General features: G+C 44.9%; 1 protein-coding gene across 1 annotated transcript in view; it reads left to right on the top strand.

The window, feature by feature from the left end:
- Positions 1-18,887, top strand: part of NIBAN2 (niban apoptosis regulator 2) — a 50,968-nt gene that overhangs the window by 26,300 nt on the left and 5,781 nt on the right. The window contains exons 3-10 of the mRNA XM_042479436.1: positions 6,815-6,943; positions 8,548-8,653; positions 11,190-11,357; positions 15,629-15,744; positions 16,215-16,319; positions 17,194-17,356; positions 18,026-18,213; positions 18,584-18,739. Coding sequence (XP_042335370.1) covers positions 6,815-6,943; positions 8,548-8,653; positions 11,190-11,357; positions 15,629-15,744; positions 16,215-16,319; positions 17,194-17,356; positions 18,026-18,213; positions 18,584-18,739 — 1,131 coding nt within the window. The remainder of the gene's footprint in view (positions 1-6,814; positions 6,944-8,547; positions 8,654-11,189; positions 11,358-15,628; positions 15,745-16,214; positions 16,320-17,193; positions 17,357-18,025; positions 18,214-18,583; positions 18,740-18,887) is intronic.

Raw genomic sequence — 18,887 nt, 5'->3', positions numbered from 1 at the left:
GCATGTTCATTCAATAAAAGAGCCCTGGTGGTGCAGTGGTTAAATGCCAGTACTGCGGCCACAAGGTTGTGAGTTTGATCCCAGGGCTCCAAGGTTGACTCAGCCTTCCATCCTTTCCTCATGAATAACCAGCCTGTTGAGGGTAATTAGCTTACAGATTGTAAATGCTTAGAGAGTGCTAAGTTCACTGATAAGTGGTATAGGAATGTAAATGCTATTGCTATTGCTTAGTGTTTCAGGTATCTCAGGCACAGTGGCATAACCAGCCACAACCATTGCAGCATTGCCTCCAAGTGCAATGCCAGCTCTCAGGAACATTGAGAGGATACATCTTGACTTCTTGGGCCTATGGTCCTCCTGCTGGTTCGCCTTTGATCTTCGTCTTCATCTCCTTCTCCTTCCTTTTTCTCTCCCCGAAACCTGGCAGACGGCCGGAGTGCTTAATGAGGCATTGTGTACCAAAGTGTCCTCGAGTTTAATTTTATGCACAGGCCTCTCTAGAGACCACTCGGGCAGGAAAAGAGGTTGTGTGTGTGTGTATGGCGAGACCTGAACAAATCTGAGCTGTCACGTCCTCAGCACACTTTGTGAGAATTGAGAAGATGGTGGTGGTAGTTGAACAGAGCATTGGGGAGGGAGTAGGAAGAGCATGGTTTTATCCCGACACGACTCCTGCTAGGCTCCTGGGAAATAGGTAGCGTGTGTGTGTGCATTGTGTGTGTCGCTTGCTTTTTTCTTCCCTCTGATTTATCCTCAGAGAGAGATTGTGCACGATTTGGAGAGAAGGGTTTGGAACGGATCCCATTTTTGCAAGAAGGAGGAGGCGACAGCGTGCTCCAGATAAGCATCGGAGGTGTCCTCGGTGGGAAAGCTTCCTTTTGAGACATAGGCAGCTGTGCAGATGCACCATTTAGTGGGGGGTAGCTATTTTGTATCTTGGGGCTGAGGAGGGACAGAGTTTAGTGATGGGAAGGGAGGATTGCTCAGTAAAGTTCAAAGGCCTAGTGTTGGCTGTAATTTGTGCCGAACAGTTGTGGTGAAACAGTTTTCCTCCCACCCCGCTTAGGTTTTCGGTGTGCCATTCTCAGTTGCTGCTGTTGCCTGGCTTGTTTTCCCCCACCTTGCAAAAGGAATCATGGACTGACAGGAATCTTGTTCATGTGGCACTCCTTCTGCACAAAACTCGCCCATGGGTAGGATTTTTGTGTGTGCAAAAAACTACATTTTCTACACAGAAAATAGTATAATATAATATAATATTTCGGCACAGAAATATTATTTTTTTGTGCAGGAAATGCATTTTCGTACACTGAATAGGCTATTTCCTGTGTGAATTTTGTGCAGAATAAACCCCAAATTGCACTACTAACTGTAGTTTTAGCAGCGTTTTTCTCCCGTTCTGTGAATGCGATACTTTTTTTCCTAAGGTGATTCCCACCTTGTATTTTACAAAGCCAAATAAAAGTGAAGGCAGTACTTTCATGCCATTGCTCTGAATGTGCTTAACTTTCTAATGGCTAGTAGAGCCTGACATTAATGCCTCCTCGACTAAACTGCCTGGGAATCTCATTTTTGTCATTTGGATTCCAGTCTCTCTCCTTGGGGGTCTTTCTGCAACATCCAAGTTAACATTCACCATTGAAAATAAGCAGTTGTATCCATTTGGAAGCCCAGTCTAAATGGAGCCGCATCCATGTACGTACAGTATATGGGAAGGCATTTTTTGAACTGGGAACTGGAGGCACATTGAGAAAGTTCCCGAAGTTTTTATGCAGGTTGCTTATGTACAGCACATACCTGGCACTGGTGCCTTTAGAGAAGGTGACCTATTTAAACACACATTGTGGACTAGTAACTTGGGAAGCCGGCTGGATCTGTCCATCCACTCTAAACTCTGCTGCAGGAACAGTAGCTCTGTTGTGTCAGTGTCTGAGACTGAAACCGGAGAGGCTTCCAAACACACTCTTGTTCTGTGGTTTGCATTGTTGGACTTTTTTTCCCTCCCCGCCCCATCTTTTAAAGAGAGCCGGGAATGTTTCTCTCCAGCTGATCTTCCATCCTTTTCCCAGTGTAAACACACTAAGTGCTTAATTGCAATGCTGTCTGTCTGCCCAAGGGAAAGCGACAACACCCAGACGCAGATGCAGACAGGCCTTGTGTGTGTGTCATCTCCTCTGAGCCATTGATCCGGTGGGATCTTGGAGTATTCCCTTGCGACAAGATGGAGAGGGGAGCAGCCAGTGGATAGCCCTAGAGGTCTTTTCCTTTTCCCTTTTCTTCTCTTATTGCCCCTCCTTCCTTCCTTCCTTCCTTCCTTCCTTCCTTCCTTCCTTCCTTCCTTCCTTCCTTTCCTCAAATACTGTAACTACATCACACTGACTTAGGGAATTGTGGAGATGGAATAAGGAATATTTAAGCTAGCCTACATGCATTTGGTTTGAGTGTTGGACTACATGGAGACTAGGGTTCAAGTCTCACCTTGGGCAAGTCACACTCTCTCAGTCTCAGGGGAATGCAATGGCAAACCTCTTCTGAACCAGTCTTGTCAAGAAATCCTTGGGGTCTCCAGAAGTTGGAAATGTTGTGAAGGCATGCAACAACAGCAACATGCTTTTAAGAGAGCCAGTGTGGAGTAATAGTTTGAGTGAATAGTATGACTCTGAAGACCAGGGTTCAAATCTCCGCTCGGCCATGGAAGCCCATTGGTTGCTCTTGGACAAGCCACACACTCTCAGCTTCAGGAAACCCCATGACAGGCTCACTGTAGAGTTGCCAAATTGGAAACACTTTGAAGGCACACAACAGCAAGAAACAAATTCTCTCATAACCCTTTCATTTCGCCTTGATCTGGAAACAGACCCTTTGGGTAAGATTTCTGTCTTCATTCCCAAACAAGAAAATGTGGTGTGTTTGTGCATTAATGACAAAGTGTGAACAACTGAGGTTGGTGCTTAAGACAATGGTGTCACCAGAGGCTGTCTCTCGGCATCAATTTTTGTTCTGCAAATCTCAGGGCCTGGGATGATTTTGAACTGGATCCTGGACCCAAACTACTCCACATTCAAACAACAACATTCAACTGCCTGGGATTGTGGGGGTACAGTGACTATGACTGTGGAGACCAGGGTTCGAGTCCCCGCTCAGCCATGGAAACCTATTAGGTTACCTTGGGTAAGTCATACTCTCTCAGTCTCAGCGGAAGGCAATGGCAAACCTCCAAGAAAACCCATGGTAGGTTTGCCGTAGGGTTGCCATAAATTGAAACCGACTTCAAGGCACACAACAAACAAACAAACACTTCAACCTTTTGAAAACCTCCAAGCGGTTTGTAATGATGCAGCAACAAAACCCACAATAGACAATGGAACCTAGTAATCCAGCATGAGAACAGCAATAAAACATTTCATTAAGATTGTTTAGGATAACTGGTTAGGTTGGTCATCAGGAAAACATCTTATTCCAAATACCATTATGGGTGCCGTAATGGAAAACATCTTCCTTTATATCATCATAATTTTCATCATCCATCATCATCTATCATTTATATCCTGTCCTTTCCCCAATAATGGGACTCAAGTTGGTTGACAGCATATAGAAAGATGATACAAATTAAAAAACTTCAATAAGCATATAAACATAAAGATTATTCAAAAGACATTTAAAATTAAAATTCATTAATAACGGCATGCAAACCACCCAAAAAACACACTACTATCTTCCCTGCCTCCTGTTTTCAATGGACAGCTGGAGGATTTTTAAGTGGTCACTGTTTACATGCTGTGCTCCTGCTATTCCGATTAAATCGATGTCTGTGTTTGTTTTATGTTTTTCTGTTGCGTTGTGACTTAAAAGAACCTTGTTGGCTTTATTTGACTGCTTCCAGATGGTAGTTGTTAGCATTGTTGATACACCACATTAAAAGCAGGTTAATTTTCGAGGGGAAGAAACATGCAAGGCTACAAAGGATGGCCACATCATCAGGTTTCCTCCATTTGCTATTTGAAGATATAGTCATGTCAGTCTGTAGAATCAGTATGTAGAGAGATTTTGCAACACCTTTGAGACTCACTGAAAGAAAGCTAACAGCATGAGATACTACGGTCTTAGTGTGGTTTTAATGCCTGCAATTTTATACTATTTTAATTGTTTAATTGTGTGTTTTTAGATTTTATTTGTGAGTTGCCTTCGGTCCCTTTGAGCTTTCATAGACTAAAGTCTACTTCCTCAGATGCACATAGACCGCTTTAGTCTATGAAAGTTCATGCTGCCAACTTCATTCTTTCAGTTTGCTATTACTGTTAGCTATGATTACAATGGCATTACCTGTTGAAGGCTTAGTGTGGAAGCAAATTCATGGCCGGTGACCTTTCAAGAGGTACATGAGACCACCACCACAATGACATCCAAAATAAAATAAATAGAATAAACTAATAATAATAATAATAATAATAATAATCTGACACAATTCCCCCTATTTGTAGAACATGGGTGGACAACTGAAAAAAGGTCAGGAGACCTTGGGGGCCACATACCTCTCCGCATACTGTACTCATTCCTGTAATATATATACGTAGTATTTTTCATGTTGTCTCCAACTTATGGCAACCCTAAAGCAACCCCATCACAGTGTTTTCTTGGTAAGTTTGATTTCTGATGAATCAATAATTCATGCTGAATCAAGCATCAAATCAAGTAGCGGAGTTGTAAGCTGGAGCGGGGAAATGGGTGCCTTGGAGAGTCATGAAGTCTCCTCCTTTGGAGGTTTTCAAACAGAAGCTGGATGGCCATCTCTCCGCAGTGCTTTGATGGTGTATTCCTGCATGGCAGAATGGGGTTGGATGGATTGGATGGCCCTTGGGGTCCCTTCCAAGTCTATGATGCTGTGACAAGGGAAAGGGGAAGCATTAGCTGGGCACTCTGGAACATCGAGGGCGTAGTGCTTTGCATAGCCACACACTAAGGTCATGGAAAAATGGTATAAACCAGACGTTCACCTTGACTCTTAAATCCCTCTGCTGCTTTCTGCAAATGTCTCTGTCCTAGTCTGTTTGCTGTCTTAATCCTGTGTTGCAAATGATTTCTGTTTTGCCCGGAGTCCTGTCCCTTGAAAGGAGAAGATGCCTTTTAAAGAAATTCTTAGGTGTGTAAAGAGCCAAGGTTCAATCTGAAGTCCTATCCTTTGGTTTGCATGCCCTGGTTTCCTGTTTACCATGGGGCACCCAATGCAAATAAACATCTGGGGTGTAATAAGCACCCTCTGAATGCCCAACCCTTGTGGTTAAGCCTGACTTTGGTAAATGAAGGAGGCCATTGGCCATGCCTGACTCCTTACTAGGTCATCTTCTGTATGTGAAATGCAAGCATACAGGGCTTTTCATGCAGGTGATAAATCTCTAGGGAAGGAGAGGGCCTGTCCCATGATTAGTTTGTTTTATTTATTTGCAGTCTCTATAAACAGCAATTTTTTTTTGCAACCCAAAGACCATATAAAGAGGAATGATGCAGATTTATGTAGGAAGGGAAATAACCCTTCAGTCTGGAGGAAAGACTAGTAAAGAAGTGTCTGTGCTGAAAGGACTAAGTGTCGGTCGACCATATGGCAATTCCAAAGCAGGTGGGACACCACCAAGAAGACCCTGTTTATAGTGGTTGCCAACCATAACATATTAGTAGGGATTTGAACCAAGGTCTTTTGCAGTCCTAATGCAACACTTATTACTATACAGTGGGTCCTTGATATCTGCTGGGGTTTGGTTCCAGAACTCCCAGTAGATGTCAAAATCTGTGGATACTCAAGTCCAGTTATATACAACAGCATAGTAAAATGGTGTATTTTATATAAAGGATTTCTCTGTGGGGAAAAATATTGGAATATTTTCAAGCCATGGATGCTGGATTCCCTGGATGCAGAATCAATGGATATGGAAGGCCTAGAGATTCCTAGAGAGAATGTATTAATCCAATCCGCATTTGTAGAAAACACTTCTCTAGGCATTTGAAGGTCCTACAGCATGGGCCTATGATCAACCTCTGACACATGTTGTCTATAGTGTTGTGCTGGAGGTCCTAGAGATCCCTAGAGAGGTTTTCTCACCAGTAATAAACAATGTGGGTTTTTTTTATTTGTGTTTTTTCACTTTCACGGGGGTCTTGCATCCCTAATCCCTAGCGACACACACACACACACACACACACACACACAAAACGCTTTTCTTTTTGGATGGTATGTCACAATGTTTGCACGCAAGATGATATGTCTGGAGTGAGGAGGGAGAGTGTGTTTGTTCCTGTTTGTGGGCCTTGGTGACATAAACCAGCTGAGAAAGCAAGCGCCTTTGACTCATGAGGAGGCCTGGCCTGGGAGACTCCCAGAATTGCTAAAGACTGTCTCAACCAGAAAGGACGGGAAGACTGCTGAGAAAAGCCCAGGAGGGACTGAGATCTGGTGTCACTGGAATGCACAAGCGCAGCAGCATCTGTGCAAATTAATGGGTGGCAGAGGTGGAGGCTCAAACCGCCATTTTGTGCCTCACAGAGCCTGTGGAACTCATTGCCCCTGGATATTTTGATGGTGCTTATTGGCAATGTAATTGTCTGTTGCATTTGTATTGTTCCCTGTGCACCATCCCAACAGCTCTGAAGAGGAATGCAAACCATCTTCCTCTCTGTTTTTATGCTGACAACATGTGGGGGAAAGTCAGTCTGACAGCAAGTGATATGCGTCATCATCATCATAATCATCATCATCATCTTGATCTTTCCATAGCTACTTCATCTTTCCCCCCCAGCTTATGGTCTTTCTCTTTTTCTCTAGGTCCCACTGGAGGAGCGCACCATTTTCTCGGGGAACGTCTTCCAATACTTGGAGGAGAACAAGAAGTGGAGGAACCGCTTCAGCCTCGTGCCCCACAACTATGGGTTGGTGCTCTACGAGAACAAGCTGGTGAGGAGGTCCTCCTTGTTGGACAAAAGGAGGGATGGTTGTGCTTGGCTGAAGGGGAGGAGGAGAAGGCATGATAGCTTTTTTTCTGTCCTAAATCATTGGGCAAAAAAGAAATGTCTAGCTGCACTGGTTCCTCCTCAGTGCCTTCTTCTCCACCTTTCCCAGTGGAAGGCAGAGAGATGAGTAACCCAGTGTAAATCCACTTTTCCCTTTCTTCCTCCTGGAGAAGAAAGAAACCCGTCTGTGTGCCAAGTAGCCAAAAGCACTCTGAGGCTTAACAGAAAGTTCAAGAAAGTGTCACTCTATGTACTCTAGATTCAGTCAGGTTTCTGGGAATCATACCTTGGAGCCTCTTTCTCCAAGCATAGCTTAGAAAGTTCCAAAGTTGCAGAAACAGGTTATATTCCACCTTGGAACCGAGAACTAGCATAACGAAAATCCCTGATGGCCCCTAACTAAAATAGTCCCTTGCCACTTACAGATTGGCAAGGGGTATCTTCTCCATCTTGCATTGCCTTCTGCCATCTGAAATGGTCAATGAATCCTTTGATATCTGGATGTAGATTCATTCATAGCCATTAGATTATACATGACTGCATTATTACAAAAGGGCATCTGATGGGCGTGGGAGAGATCTAGTCCTCTAGGATCTCTCCAGGTTGAGCACCTTTCAAGATCTCTTCTGCACCGGATCTGGCTGTGAGTCTTGCTACTCAGAGACGTCGGCCGAGTAGTACTTAGTGTTGCAAAGCAAATGTCTCTCTGGGAACACTTTGTACCTGCTACCTGTTGAGCCCTCCTTATCTGAAATGCTTGGGACTAGTAGTGTTTTGGATTTTGCAGGGTTTTTTGGGGGATTTTGGAACAGTTGCATATACATAATGAAGAAATCTTGGAGAAGGGACCCAAGTCTAAACATAAAATACATTTATGTTTTGCACACGCCTTATACACATTGCCTGAAGGTAATTTTGTTACCTTTATGCCATGTTTTTAAGATTTTTGTGCATGAAACCGGAAAGCAAAACCATCACTATCTCAGCCATTCTGGATAAGTGAGACTCAATTTGCACATACATTATAAGCCAAAGTTCTATTTAAATAAAAAGACCTTGTTTGCTAGTGAAAGGAAAAGAGACAAGTGGCCAATTGAGCCTCCCATGGGAGGGAATTCCACAATCTAAGAGCAACCACCAAGTAGCCTCTCTCCTGTTTCTTCAGGAATCATGTCTGTGATGGTGGTAGAACCAAGAGAAAGACTTCCTCCAAAGATCTTAAAAACCCAGGCAGGGAGATGTGGTCTTTTAGTATGTTGGATCTGCTGAAGTTTCTGAACACCTTCCAAGGCAGCCCCCCACTAGAGTGGCATTGGCACGTGTTGCCATGGTCAGATGTAACATCTCAAGGAACTCCCATTATCCCTTACTGTTTGCAAGGGCTGATGGAAGCTGTGATCCAAGACTGGAGAGCCCACATGTTCCTCACCTCTGATGTGAAATATTTAGGGGCTCATCTTTTGCTGAAACTTCATGGCAGTGCTGACAGATTTGTATTGCCTTTGGATCTGTTGACTGGATATCTCTCTTCATGTTGCCCTTCCACAGGCGTATGAAAGGGGACTGCAGCCTCGAATCCTTATCAATAGTGCCGGCTACAAGATCCTCACCTCCCTGGAACAGTACTTGGAATTGCTCAACAGTAACTTACCAGGTGAGTCTCCATATTTTGTCAACATCTTCCAGGACAGGGACCAGCAGGGGTTGGGCACCTTCTTTCCTGGAGATGAATCAGGCCAACTCACAGGTAGTAAGAGCTTTGAGCTAAAAGATGCTAGGATTTTTGGTCCCACTTTTTTTGATACCTCCTTCCTCAAGGGAACGTGGCCTCCAAGAAATTAAATGTAACCCTTGAGGTTGAAGAGGTTCTCCACCCTTGCGCTAAAGGAGCTATTCTCATCCTTGAGACACTGAGGAGGGAAAACCAGTTTAGGGAGCCAGGAACAGATGCCTATCATTAGTTCCCAGGAGCTGCATTCTCATGGTGGGTAGGCCAAAGACAAAAGAGTTGGGGTCAAGAAGTGCTAGAATTTTAAAATAGATGAAAAACTGGGAAACACTGAAGGATAGTATTGTGTAAAGAGAGGTCTGGCCATCTTGGGGACACCAGGAGAGTTGGATTGGGTTTTAGGTGCTGAGGTTCTCTTGCCTTACTTTAGTGATTGAAGCAGAAAGGGATGTGAGAGGGGGCAGGTCGATATTGCTCCAGGTATTGCTCCTTGGAAGAGGCCTAAATAAGCAACAGATCCTGTCTGATCTTGGAAGCTAAGTAGGATCAGGCTTGGTGAGGACTTGGATGGGGGACTCCTAAAGTATCCCAGGTGCTGGAGGCTATATTTCAGAGGAAGGCAATGGCAAACCACCTCTTCATCCAAGAAAATCCTTTCAAATGCATAAGATCTCCATAAGCTAACAGGTGTCTTGACATCCCACAGACACCTTGGCCTGAACCCTATTGTTAGCCCTAACTAGAGCAGTCATCGAATCAACTGAATTTGCCTATGCATTGACCCACCATTCAAAATGGATTCAGAGGGTCTGCTCTAATTAGGACTAGGATTCCAGACATTGTCTTGCATAAGACTTGCAAGGCATCCTTTCACACTCTTTTGTGGAATGAGGATGAAAAAGAGTTGTGCCACCTGCTTTCCGATTCCCCTGGAGCTTGGATGGAGGAAAACAGACCCGCTGCCTTGCCTGGCATGCATCACCAAGTTTTGGAGACAGAAACGGTGTGCGTCCGGCTTGTAAAACAGTGCAGTCAGGGAATGTGTTTGGTGGGTGGAGTGGAGTGGAAGGAGTGGAAGTCCTTTCCAGCAGGAGTCCAAGAGGTCTGAAAAGGCTTTTGTTCAGAGAGGAGCTGGCTGGGCCCAGCAGGTTCTCACTTGGTGAAGTCACCTCTTCAGGGAGTGGCTGATGTTACTTTTAACCGGACCAGCAGTTACAGAGTCCGCTGCACTGCGGAAAAGCCAGAAAGCTTCTAGAGTTGTTATTATTTTTAAGTAATCTGTCCCTTTACTCCTTGAGGCCTCATTGCTTAGAAGGTTAGGGCCTTTTGTAATGTGCTGTATTGTCTCCATTTGTGGAGTTTTCCCACCCGTTGTAATGGTTTTAACTGCTTTAAAGCCCTCCGTATGCATGGATTCTCCATGCACGGATTCCACCATCCTTGGCTTGATAATATTCCTTGCCAAAAATAAATTCCAAAATGCAAACCTTGATTTTACCATTTTAATAAGGGACATCATTTTACCACCCCATTGCATATAAGGGGACTTGAGCATCCATGGATTTTGGTATCCACAGAGGGGTCCTGGAATCAAACCCCAGCAGATACAAAGCCATAACCACGGATCTGCAGGAGTGGTTGAGGATGGGGTTACTTGGAGGTCTCTCATTCATAGGGCTGCTATGGGTTGAGGTTGACTCAAAGGCAATGAACAACAATAGATTGTGGCACAGCATGAGTGGATACAGTTCCAGTTGCTTGTACACATTGGGGACAGACCTGACATGACAACTTGGCACCATGCATCTTAAATAGAGGAATACGGTAACTTGGGATGGCTGCCTGCTTTTCTCTGCTTTCATTGTGAAGGATTATGAGCCTTCCAGATGTTCTGGCTTCCTATTTCTCCTGACCTCTGGAGAATTTGCCATCAGCGATTGAATCCAGAAGTGACAGATGGGCTACAGATTTCTTCAGCCTCAAGGGACAAATCCAGGCTTTTGACATCCTGATGCAGAGATATTGTCCCAGTCAAGCTTGCATCTCGGTTCAGTTTGCAGAATTTGAACTAAGACTTTGGTGTGTGTGTGAATATATGATAATATACAATTTCTCTTAAATATTTTATTCCCTTTCAATGACAGCAACAAATTAGTAGCTGCAGTTGACCACTTGGAATTAAAGGCTGCCTCTGCACTGCAGAAATAATGCAGTTTGACACCACATTAAGTGCTTTCACTTCATGCTATGGAATCCTGGGATTTGTAGTTTGTTGAAGCACCAGAGATCTCTGACTGAGCAGGCTGTCTCTCCCACAAAATTACAAACCCTAGAATTCTATAGTATTGAGCCATGGCAGGTAAACCTGTCCATGATTTTGGCCCCCAAATCTTCCCTCAACTTATACATCAGGTCAACTAATAGATAAATAAAATTAATTCTTCCTTTTTGTTTGTTTTAGGCCCTACACCCAAGTCGGGCAACGCCTCCATCTTGAAATGTCCCACCCAGTTCCCCCTCATCCTTTGGCACCCTTACGCTCGGCATTACTACTTCTGTGTGATGACCGGCAAGGAGCAAGAGAAGTGGCGAGCTGTCTTCCAGGATTGTGTGCGACACTGTAACAACGGTAAGCCTGTGTATGCTTTTTGGTGTGTGATCCGTGGTAGGTTTATATGTGCATACAACCACCACTTCAGCTCTAGAGTGCTCCTCTAGATCTCTGAGGTTTCCCCATGCGCTGGAAGAGGTAAACTGTCTTCACCATCACAAGGACTAGAAGTTTCAGCATTGGACCTGAGCATTGGACCATGACTCTGGAGACCAGGGTGCAATTCTCCGCTCAGCCATGAAACCCATGTTGGGTTGCCTTAGGATGGGCATAAGTAGGAAATGACTTGAACGCACACAACAACAGCATTTAGAGTTCTCATCCAGAGACCTCCCAAATTGCAAACCCCAAGATTCCATAGGAGGGAAAAGAAAATATTAATAATAAAAAAAGAATTGTATTAAAAAATATAACAAATGTATTAAACCATCCATCATTCAAGCCTAGAATGTGGCCATGGCTGTTAAAGTGGAATCATAATGCTGTACTTGTGCAGCATGAAATGGCCCCAGGTGAAGCAACGTAGTGTTTTTCCATGGCGGAGTCCCAAGTTGCAATTCCTCTGAATACATGCCAGTTTGCTGGGAAGAAAGATGGAGTGAAATTACCAAATGGGCATGCGGTGGCTTGCAATCGTGACTCTGCCTTAGTTAGCTATCAGTTTTGATTTAGGAGAAGTAGTAGTCATCATCCCGCAGCCCTCCAAATGGGATTGGATTCCAACTCTCAACATTCTTCACCATTGCCAATGCTGGCAGTGTGGTGCAGTGGTTTTAGTGTTGGAATACAACTCTGGAGCCCAGGGCTCAATTCCCAGCTTGACCATGAAATCCACTGGGTGACCCTGGGTGCAAGTCACTTGCCCTCAGCCTCAAAGGAAGGCAATGGGAAACCTCCTCTGAACCAATCTTGCAAAAAACAAAAAAAAAAAAAAAAAAACAAAAAAAAAAAAAAAAAACCAAAAAAAACAACAACAAAAAACAACCATGATAGCTTCTCCTTACGATCACCATAAGTCAGAAATGACTTGGAGGCACACAACAACAACAACAACAACAACAACAACAACAAGATGCACCCATAGTCTTTGGTGGTGTCACCTTGCCTGAGCTTCTGATATAACCTGCTTGAAGGTCAAGGCTGCTCCCAGCAACATCTGTCTTTCCCTTTCAATCTGGCAGCCCAGATGTGTGCCAACTTCTATGTGCCACCTTTTGCCGCCTCCTTTACAGAGGGCCCCCTGGCATATTTAGACAGGTACCGGCAAGGTCAAGACAGCCCCCCTTCCCACCCTCTTGCTTTCTAGGCTGGGAAGTTAACCCTAACTTAGATGAGGCCTTGTTGGCAGAGAGTGGCAGTTCTATTATAAATTTTGGTATGCGGTGGTCCCCACCCATCCTGCCCCATCCCTTGGCTTGGCCGCTTTCCTGCTTTTGGGCTGGTTGTGTGTGTGTGTGCAGAATGTACTATATGGGTGGGAGAGAGTGAAAAAGAAAAGGAAAACAACTCGGGGAAGGAGGAAAAAGGTGATTTATCACCACCTACCCACCCTGCCAGACTCCCATGGGTGGTACCCTCCCTCCTGGCATTCTGAACTGGGCACAGCCCACTGCCTGGTGCACAATAGCTGCCCTTGTCTTCCCCTCCTCTCTCTCTCTTTCCTTCCTCCCTTTTCTTTCTTTTTGAGCTGTCATGTTTGGGAGTTAGCTCTTTGACTTTTGCTGCAGTGTGTGTGTGTGTGTCTGCTTGCCTGGGTGTGTGTTTTATGTCACCGCCATCAAGGTTAATTTATTGCTTGGCACCAGATGGCGAAATGCCACCTTCCTCAGTGAAAGTCCTCTGTGGTTCAGGCTGGCTGTTCTATCTTTGGCTGCATAAGGGCAGATGGAAAGGGGTGGAGGGAGGTATGCAGGTGAGACCCCAAGATTGAGGTGAATGTAATGGTTAGAGTGTTGGACTAGCACACGGGTGACCAGGGTTCAAATCCCGGCTTGGCCATGGAAACCCATTGGGTGGCCTTGAGCAAGTCACATTCTCTCAGCCTCAGAGGATGGCGCTGGTGAACTTCCTCTGAAGAAACTTGCCCAGAAAACTGCATGATAGGTTCACCTTAGGGTCACCATAAGTCGGAGATGACTTGAAGGCACATAACAAACTTGGATGGCACTGTGTGTTTGTGTGTATGCATGCATGCCACTTTTCACCCAAAGCAAGATTCAAGGTGGCTCACAAAACGAATCTGCTAAAACCTAGCAATAAAATTAGCAATTAAAAAAGCCCATCATATTGCTGCTTCAGTGAGACCAACCACCTGATCTCTTGCAGTTTTATTCAGTGAAGTGATCCACAAAATATCATTGATATCAGAAACATTGGGAAACACAGGACTGACAAAGAAGCAGCTGACACCTTGTTTTCCTTCAGCACTGGACTCCTATCAGTGTGGAAGAACTGCTCCAACTGAACCATTGATAATCCATCCCTGCATGCATGTGCATGGATACACAAACACAGCTCAGCTGTGTCATTTGATGTCTCCAAATCCAGCTGCTTTTTGCAACCTTGTGAGACGATGCACTTATGTCCTGTGTCCATCTTCCTCTTCCAGAGGATGCAAGAAATATGCTCTTGCATGTCCTAGGCATCTAGTACATCCCTTTGTGTTGCACCCCCTTCATCTCCTTCATGAAATCTTACCAGCATTTCCCCGTCTTTCATTCCCACTTCCATGGAAAGAAGCAAATGTTGCTCAAGGAGGCTGTTCTCCGCTGCCTCCTGTGCAACATTTTTCCTCTGGTGCTTGCTGACAGTTCTGGGTCATGGAGACAACACACACTGGAATGGTTAGCTCATGGTTTTGTGTCTTCTTTCTTCCACCCAATGCAGAGTGGTTTGCACCACTGCTTTTTATTCTTGCACCCGCAACCTTGCGGCCTTTCCTTGTTGCAGCCAGGCCCCAAAGCTGCTTGCTTTGTTTCAAGCAAAATCGGAAACAGGGTAAAAGAAGAGATATTGAGCATTCCCCCCTTTCTTTTCCCATTCTCTTCCCATGAATTACAGAGAGAGAATCTTTGGCAGCTGCAAAAGCAGCTTCAGGGAACCCTTGCCTCTCCATGGGAGTTTCTTTTCTCTCTCCCCCCATTTCCTTAAATTTTTGGAAGTCATGTGCTGTCTGTGATTCATCCTCTTGTCGGACTATTTTTAGCCCCTTGCTCTCCTCTTGTTCCTTCTCTCCCCTCCTCACCATCCCTCCCTGGACTGCCCAAATGTGGCAATTTCCTTTTGGAAGGCTCCACTTCCGCCAGCGTGGCCCCTCTGGACATAAGTTGTCCTTTGGTGGATTTAACCCTGATTTCCTGAGCCGCCAAAGACTCAACTCCAGGCTCATGTTTTGAACTTTTGTTTTGCTTTTGCTTTTCCAGAGCCCAGTTTTAGCCCTCATTTCAAAGGCTTCCTCCTTGGCTTGGTCCTTTAAAGCCAGTGAAACATAGGGATCGGAAGCAAATCGTGCCCTGTGTGTAGAATAGGGAGATGGGATTCCCTGGTCACCACTATATTGTTGGAGACAAGGCTCTGCAGAGTGCATGGCTGCAGGTGTCTCGATGCAAGTGAGTCAAGTTGCATTCATGTTGACAGGGGAGAGAAAAGCCTTTCAGTCTCACAAGCTTGCCTGATCTTAGGTCAGGTCCCTTCATAACTAGAAATATCTCTGTCAGTAAAATACTAACCTATATGAATAGTTTTTTGTGGGGTGCAACCGGGGTTCCCTTTCTCTCATCTTCTAATCATAGCGTAATATTTCTTGGTTGCTTTCTTGGTTGACAGCTCCCAGAATCCACTTGCATGCATGGCCACTGGCCTTTTTGGACATGAGGATTGTCCAGAAAGCAACTTTCTTTCGTGTTTCAGATTTAAACAACCCCACAGACTTGTTGTGAGGATAAAAATGGAGAAGATGATCATATATGGGGCTGTGAGCTCCTTGAAGGAAAAGTGGGTTACAAATCTAGCAAATAAATATATTTGTATTTTTATTTTGCACTTGTAATTTTATCATCACACAGTGGAGAGAAATGGATGCAAAAGAGCTTCATCTTTTTAGCTCTGGGAAGCATAATATTTCCTTAGTACAAGAGTTTTCTTGATGCTTGGATTTAAATCAAACCAAGAGCTATCAAGGTGGGTTTTTTCCCGAGGGGCAGATTAATTTCTGTTGCTTTGTTGCCTTGATGAACTAAATGAATTTACCTGCCTTTTCCCCTCCTTTCATCCCCACCATCCATTTCCAGGAATCCCAGAGGACTCCAAAGTGGAAGCTCCTGCCTTCACAGATGCCGTCCGCATGTACCGTCAGTCGAAGGAACAGTATGGCACTTGGGACATGCTCTGTGGCAATGAGGCACAGGTGAGTCTTGGGGGGGGGAGCATTCCCTGAAAGCAGAAGCCCCCATAGAGATCTGGGGAGAGGGACAGAGAGATACAATGCAATATCTAGGGGAGCCACTGAATGAAAGAACTCTTGGCCAGTCTCACTGTAAGAATCCAGCTATTGCTTTGAAACAGAAGCAGACATGTCTCTTCTCAACGGTGGCAAAAATATGAGGGAATGCCTCTTCTCAGCCGTGGTAAACATAAGAGAGAATGCCTCTTCTCAGCCATAGCAAACATAAGCAAGAGCACCTCTTCTCAGCAGTGATAATAATATAAGGGAATGCCTCTTCTCAACAGTGGTGAACCAAAGGGAGAATGCTTCTCCTCACCAGGGGCAAAATACAAAGGAATGGCCCTGCAGCTTGCCTTGAACTCATTGCAGGAAAGGTGGGGTTCAAACAAATTCACAAATAAAGAACTGCTGCATTTCTTTTATCTTTCCAGGTCTTGAGCAATTTGGTGATGGAGGAGCTCCTTCCCGAACTGAAGAACATGATTGGCCCCCGGCTGAAGGGCAAAGCCCAGGAGAGGCACAGGGTGTGGATCCAGGTGAGCAAATGATGAGCACAGTGTTCCCAAAGTCCCTTTGAGTATGGTTATGTATGCATTGAACTTCTGGAACTCTGTGCCAAGGACACTTTGGGGTTATTTGTACCACCGAGTTATAGCATTCTTCGTATCTCTCCAACTATCAAGGCCAGCGCACACCCCAAGAGCACTCTCATGCTGCAGCATTTCATTGCATCTAGAGATCTCCCCAAGTGGGCAAAGGTTTGTGGTAGCAAAGCTGAATTTAAGTGTGTCTGCATGTGCTTTCAAGTCAGCCGCTGACTTATGGCGACCCCCATGAATTTCATATGGTTTTCTTATGGGGAGAAAAATACTCAGAGGTGGTTTATCCAGTTTCTTCCTCTGAAATATAGCCTACAGCATCTGGGATTCATTGGCAGTCTCCCAACCAAGTACTAGCCAGGGCTGATGATGCTTAGCTTCTAAGATCAGATGGGATCTGGTGCCTTGCTGTTGTTGTTGTTGTTGTTGTGTCCTCAAGTGTTTTTGACTTTACATTGTTGTTATTGTGTGCCTTCAAGTGTTTCTGATTTATGGCAGCCTTAAGAGGAACCTATGAATGGGTTTTTCTGGGGCTGAATGTGTGTGACTCACACAACGTCATCCCATGGGTTTCCACCACTAAGCAAGGAATTGAACCCTGATCTCCAGAGTCATAGTCCAATACTCAACCACTACACCACACTAGTTTTTAGTGTGACCATACCGCCTGTGATGTGTACAAGTTGAATTGAAACCTCCCCATCAAGAATGGGGATTGCTTACTAAGATGTACAAAAAAGTAAGATGTGTTCTTTCCCCATCTCTTCTTCTCCTTCCATACCTCCCCATCCTTTTCCGTTTCTTTTTCCAGGTCTCTGATGCTGTGTACAGGATGGTCTATGACCAGACGAAAGCCCGTTACGATGCGGCTGTGACAGAATGTGACCTTCAGGCTCCTAAGTTGAAGAGCACCATCCGCACAGATATGGACCAGATCATCCAATCCAAAGAGCACTTGGCCAGCAAGATACGAGGTGGGCAACTGGGCGCTTCTCTTCAATTGCCTGGCCCTTTTTATTTGGATGCCTAAACTGTATTTCTAATGGCTTTGCTGAAGTTTTCAGTTACTGCAATGCTACATATTTGGGGACTGAAAGAAAATTTCCAGGTGGGGGACTAGGATTCTAATTTGTGGGGCAATGCCTTCATTTCCCCACCCCATAGATGTATTCCTGTCACAGCACTCCCTCAGGAAAGGACCAGTGACTGTCCCACTGTATCTTGTTGGACTGTGGCTCCTATAATTCCCAGCCGGTGTAGCTAATAGTGTAGGATTTATAGTAACGAGAGTCCAAAAATACTCATAGAAGGCCACAACTGTCCGCCAATGGCCTAGCAGAACCAGTGCCCTCTTTCCCAATTTGGACAAGATGGTGCCCATTCTCCGCATTCGCTGTTGGAAACCCAATTGGACTGCCTGTTGAAAATTGACAATAGAATCAATTCTTCCACCACAACTGAAGACAGCAGGCCAGATTAGGGGAATACTGCTCCCACAATCCCCAACAACGATGGGATTCTGAAGGTGTTAGTCCAAAAATCATTCCCTTGCCCCTCCAAAGCTCGGATGATATCTTGCAAGCTGACATCTTGCCTGCTGCTTCAGTCTTGACCTTGCTGTTGCTTTCTTTACTCCCCAACAGCTTCCGTCTTCTCCAAAGCTGAGATCTGCGTCCGGAACCATGTCCAACCATACATCCCTTCCATCCTGGAAGCCCTGATGATCCCCACCAGCCAGGGCTTTGCCGAGGTACGGGAGGTCTTCTTCAAGGAAGTCACCGACATGAACTTGAATATCGTCAACGAAGGGGGAACAGAGAAGCTGGGGGAGGTAAGATGGAAGCTTGGGGGTCTTGGTACTGGAAAGTGTTTCAGGAAGGGGAGATGATCATGGGTGGGAGGAAAGGGAAAGGCGTGTTTTGACATGAAGGTACATGAATTAAAAACCTAATGATGAAAAACAGTATGAGTGTACTTCAGTGAGCAAAGTAAATATGTTCCTGGACATTGCTCCCTTCACAGAAAATTTGGTATCAAGCTGTTATAATTGTGTAGAGTAGATATGGCCCTGTTGCTCCTTGGAAGACAGTCATATTTTTGGGGTTTTTGATATCTAGATACCTCTTGGTGCTCAAGCCTAGAGATGCCATGGTTTTATACAGTACATTATTTTGGCTTTCTTTCTCTTACCTCTCCAAAAGTACATGGAGAAACTTTCTCAGCTGGCTTTCCACCCCGTCAAGATGCAATCCTGTTATGAGAAGATGGACCAGCTGAAGTTGGAGGGCCTCCAGCAGAGGTTTGATGTGTCCAGTGCCTCAGTGTTCAAGCAAAGGGCCCAGATCCTGATGAGGCAGGTAAGGAAGTACCAGAAGATTGTAAATGATGTTTTATTCTTTTAATACCTATCTGCTTTATTACCGTAATAATTTAATTCCTTTTTAATGTTTTGAATTGTACGTACGTAAAAGCCATTGACTCATCTAGTCCTTTTCTGAAAGCCTT

This window comes from Sceloporus undulatus, chromosome 7 (genome assembly GCF_019175285.1).
Source record: "Sceloporus undulatus isolate JIND9_A2432 ecotype Alabama chromosome 7, SceUnd_v1.1, whole genome shotgun sequence".
NCBI lineage: Eukaryota > Metazoa > Chordata > Lepidosauria > Squamata > Phrynosomatidae > Sceloporus > Sceloporus undulatus.
Note: the sequence above shows the minus strand (reverse complement) of the source record. Positions and strands in the feature narration are given on the sequence as shown.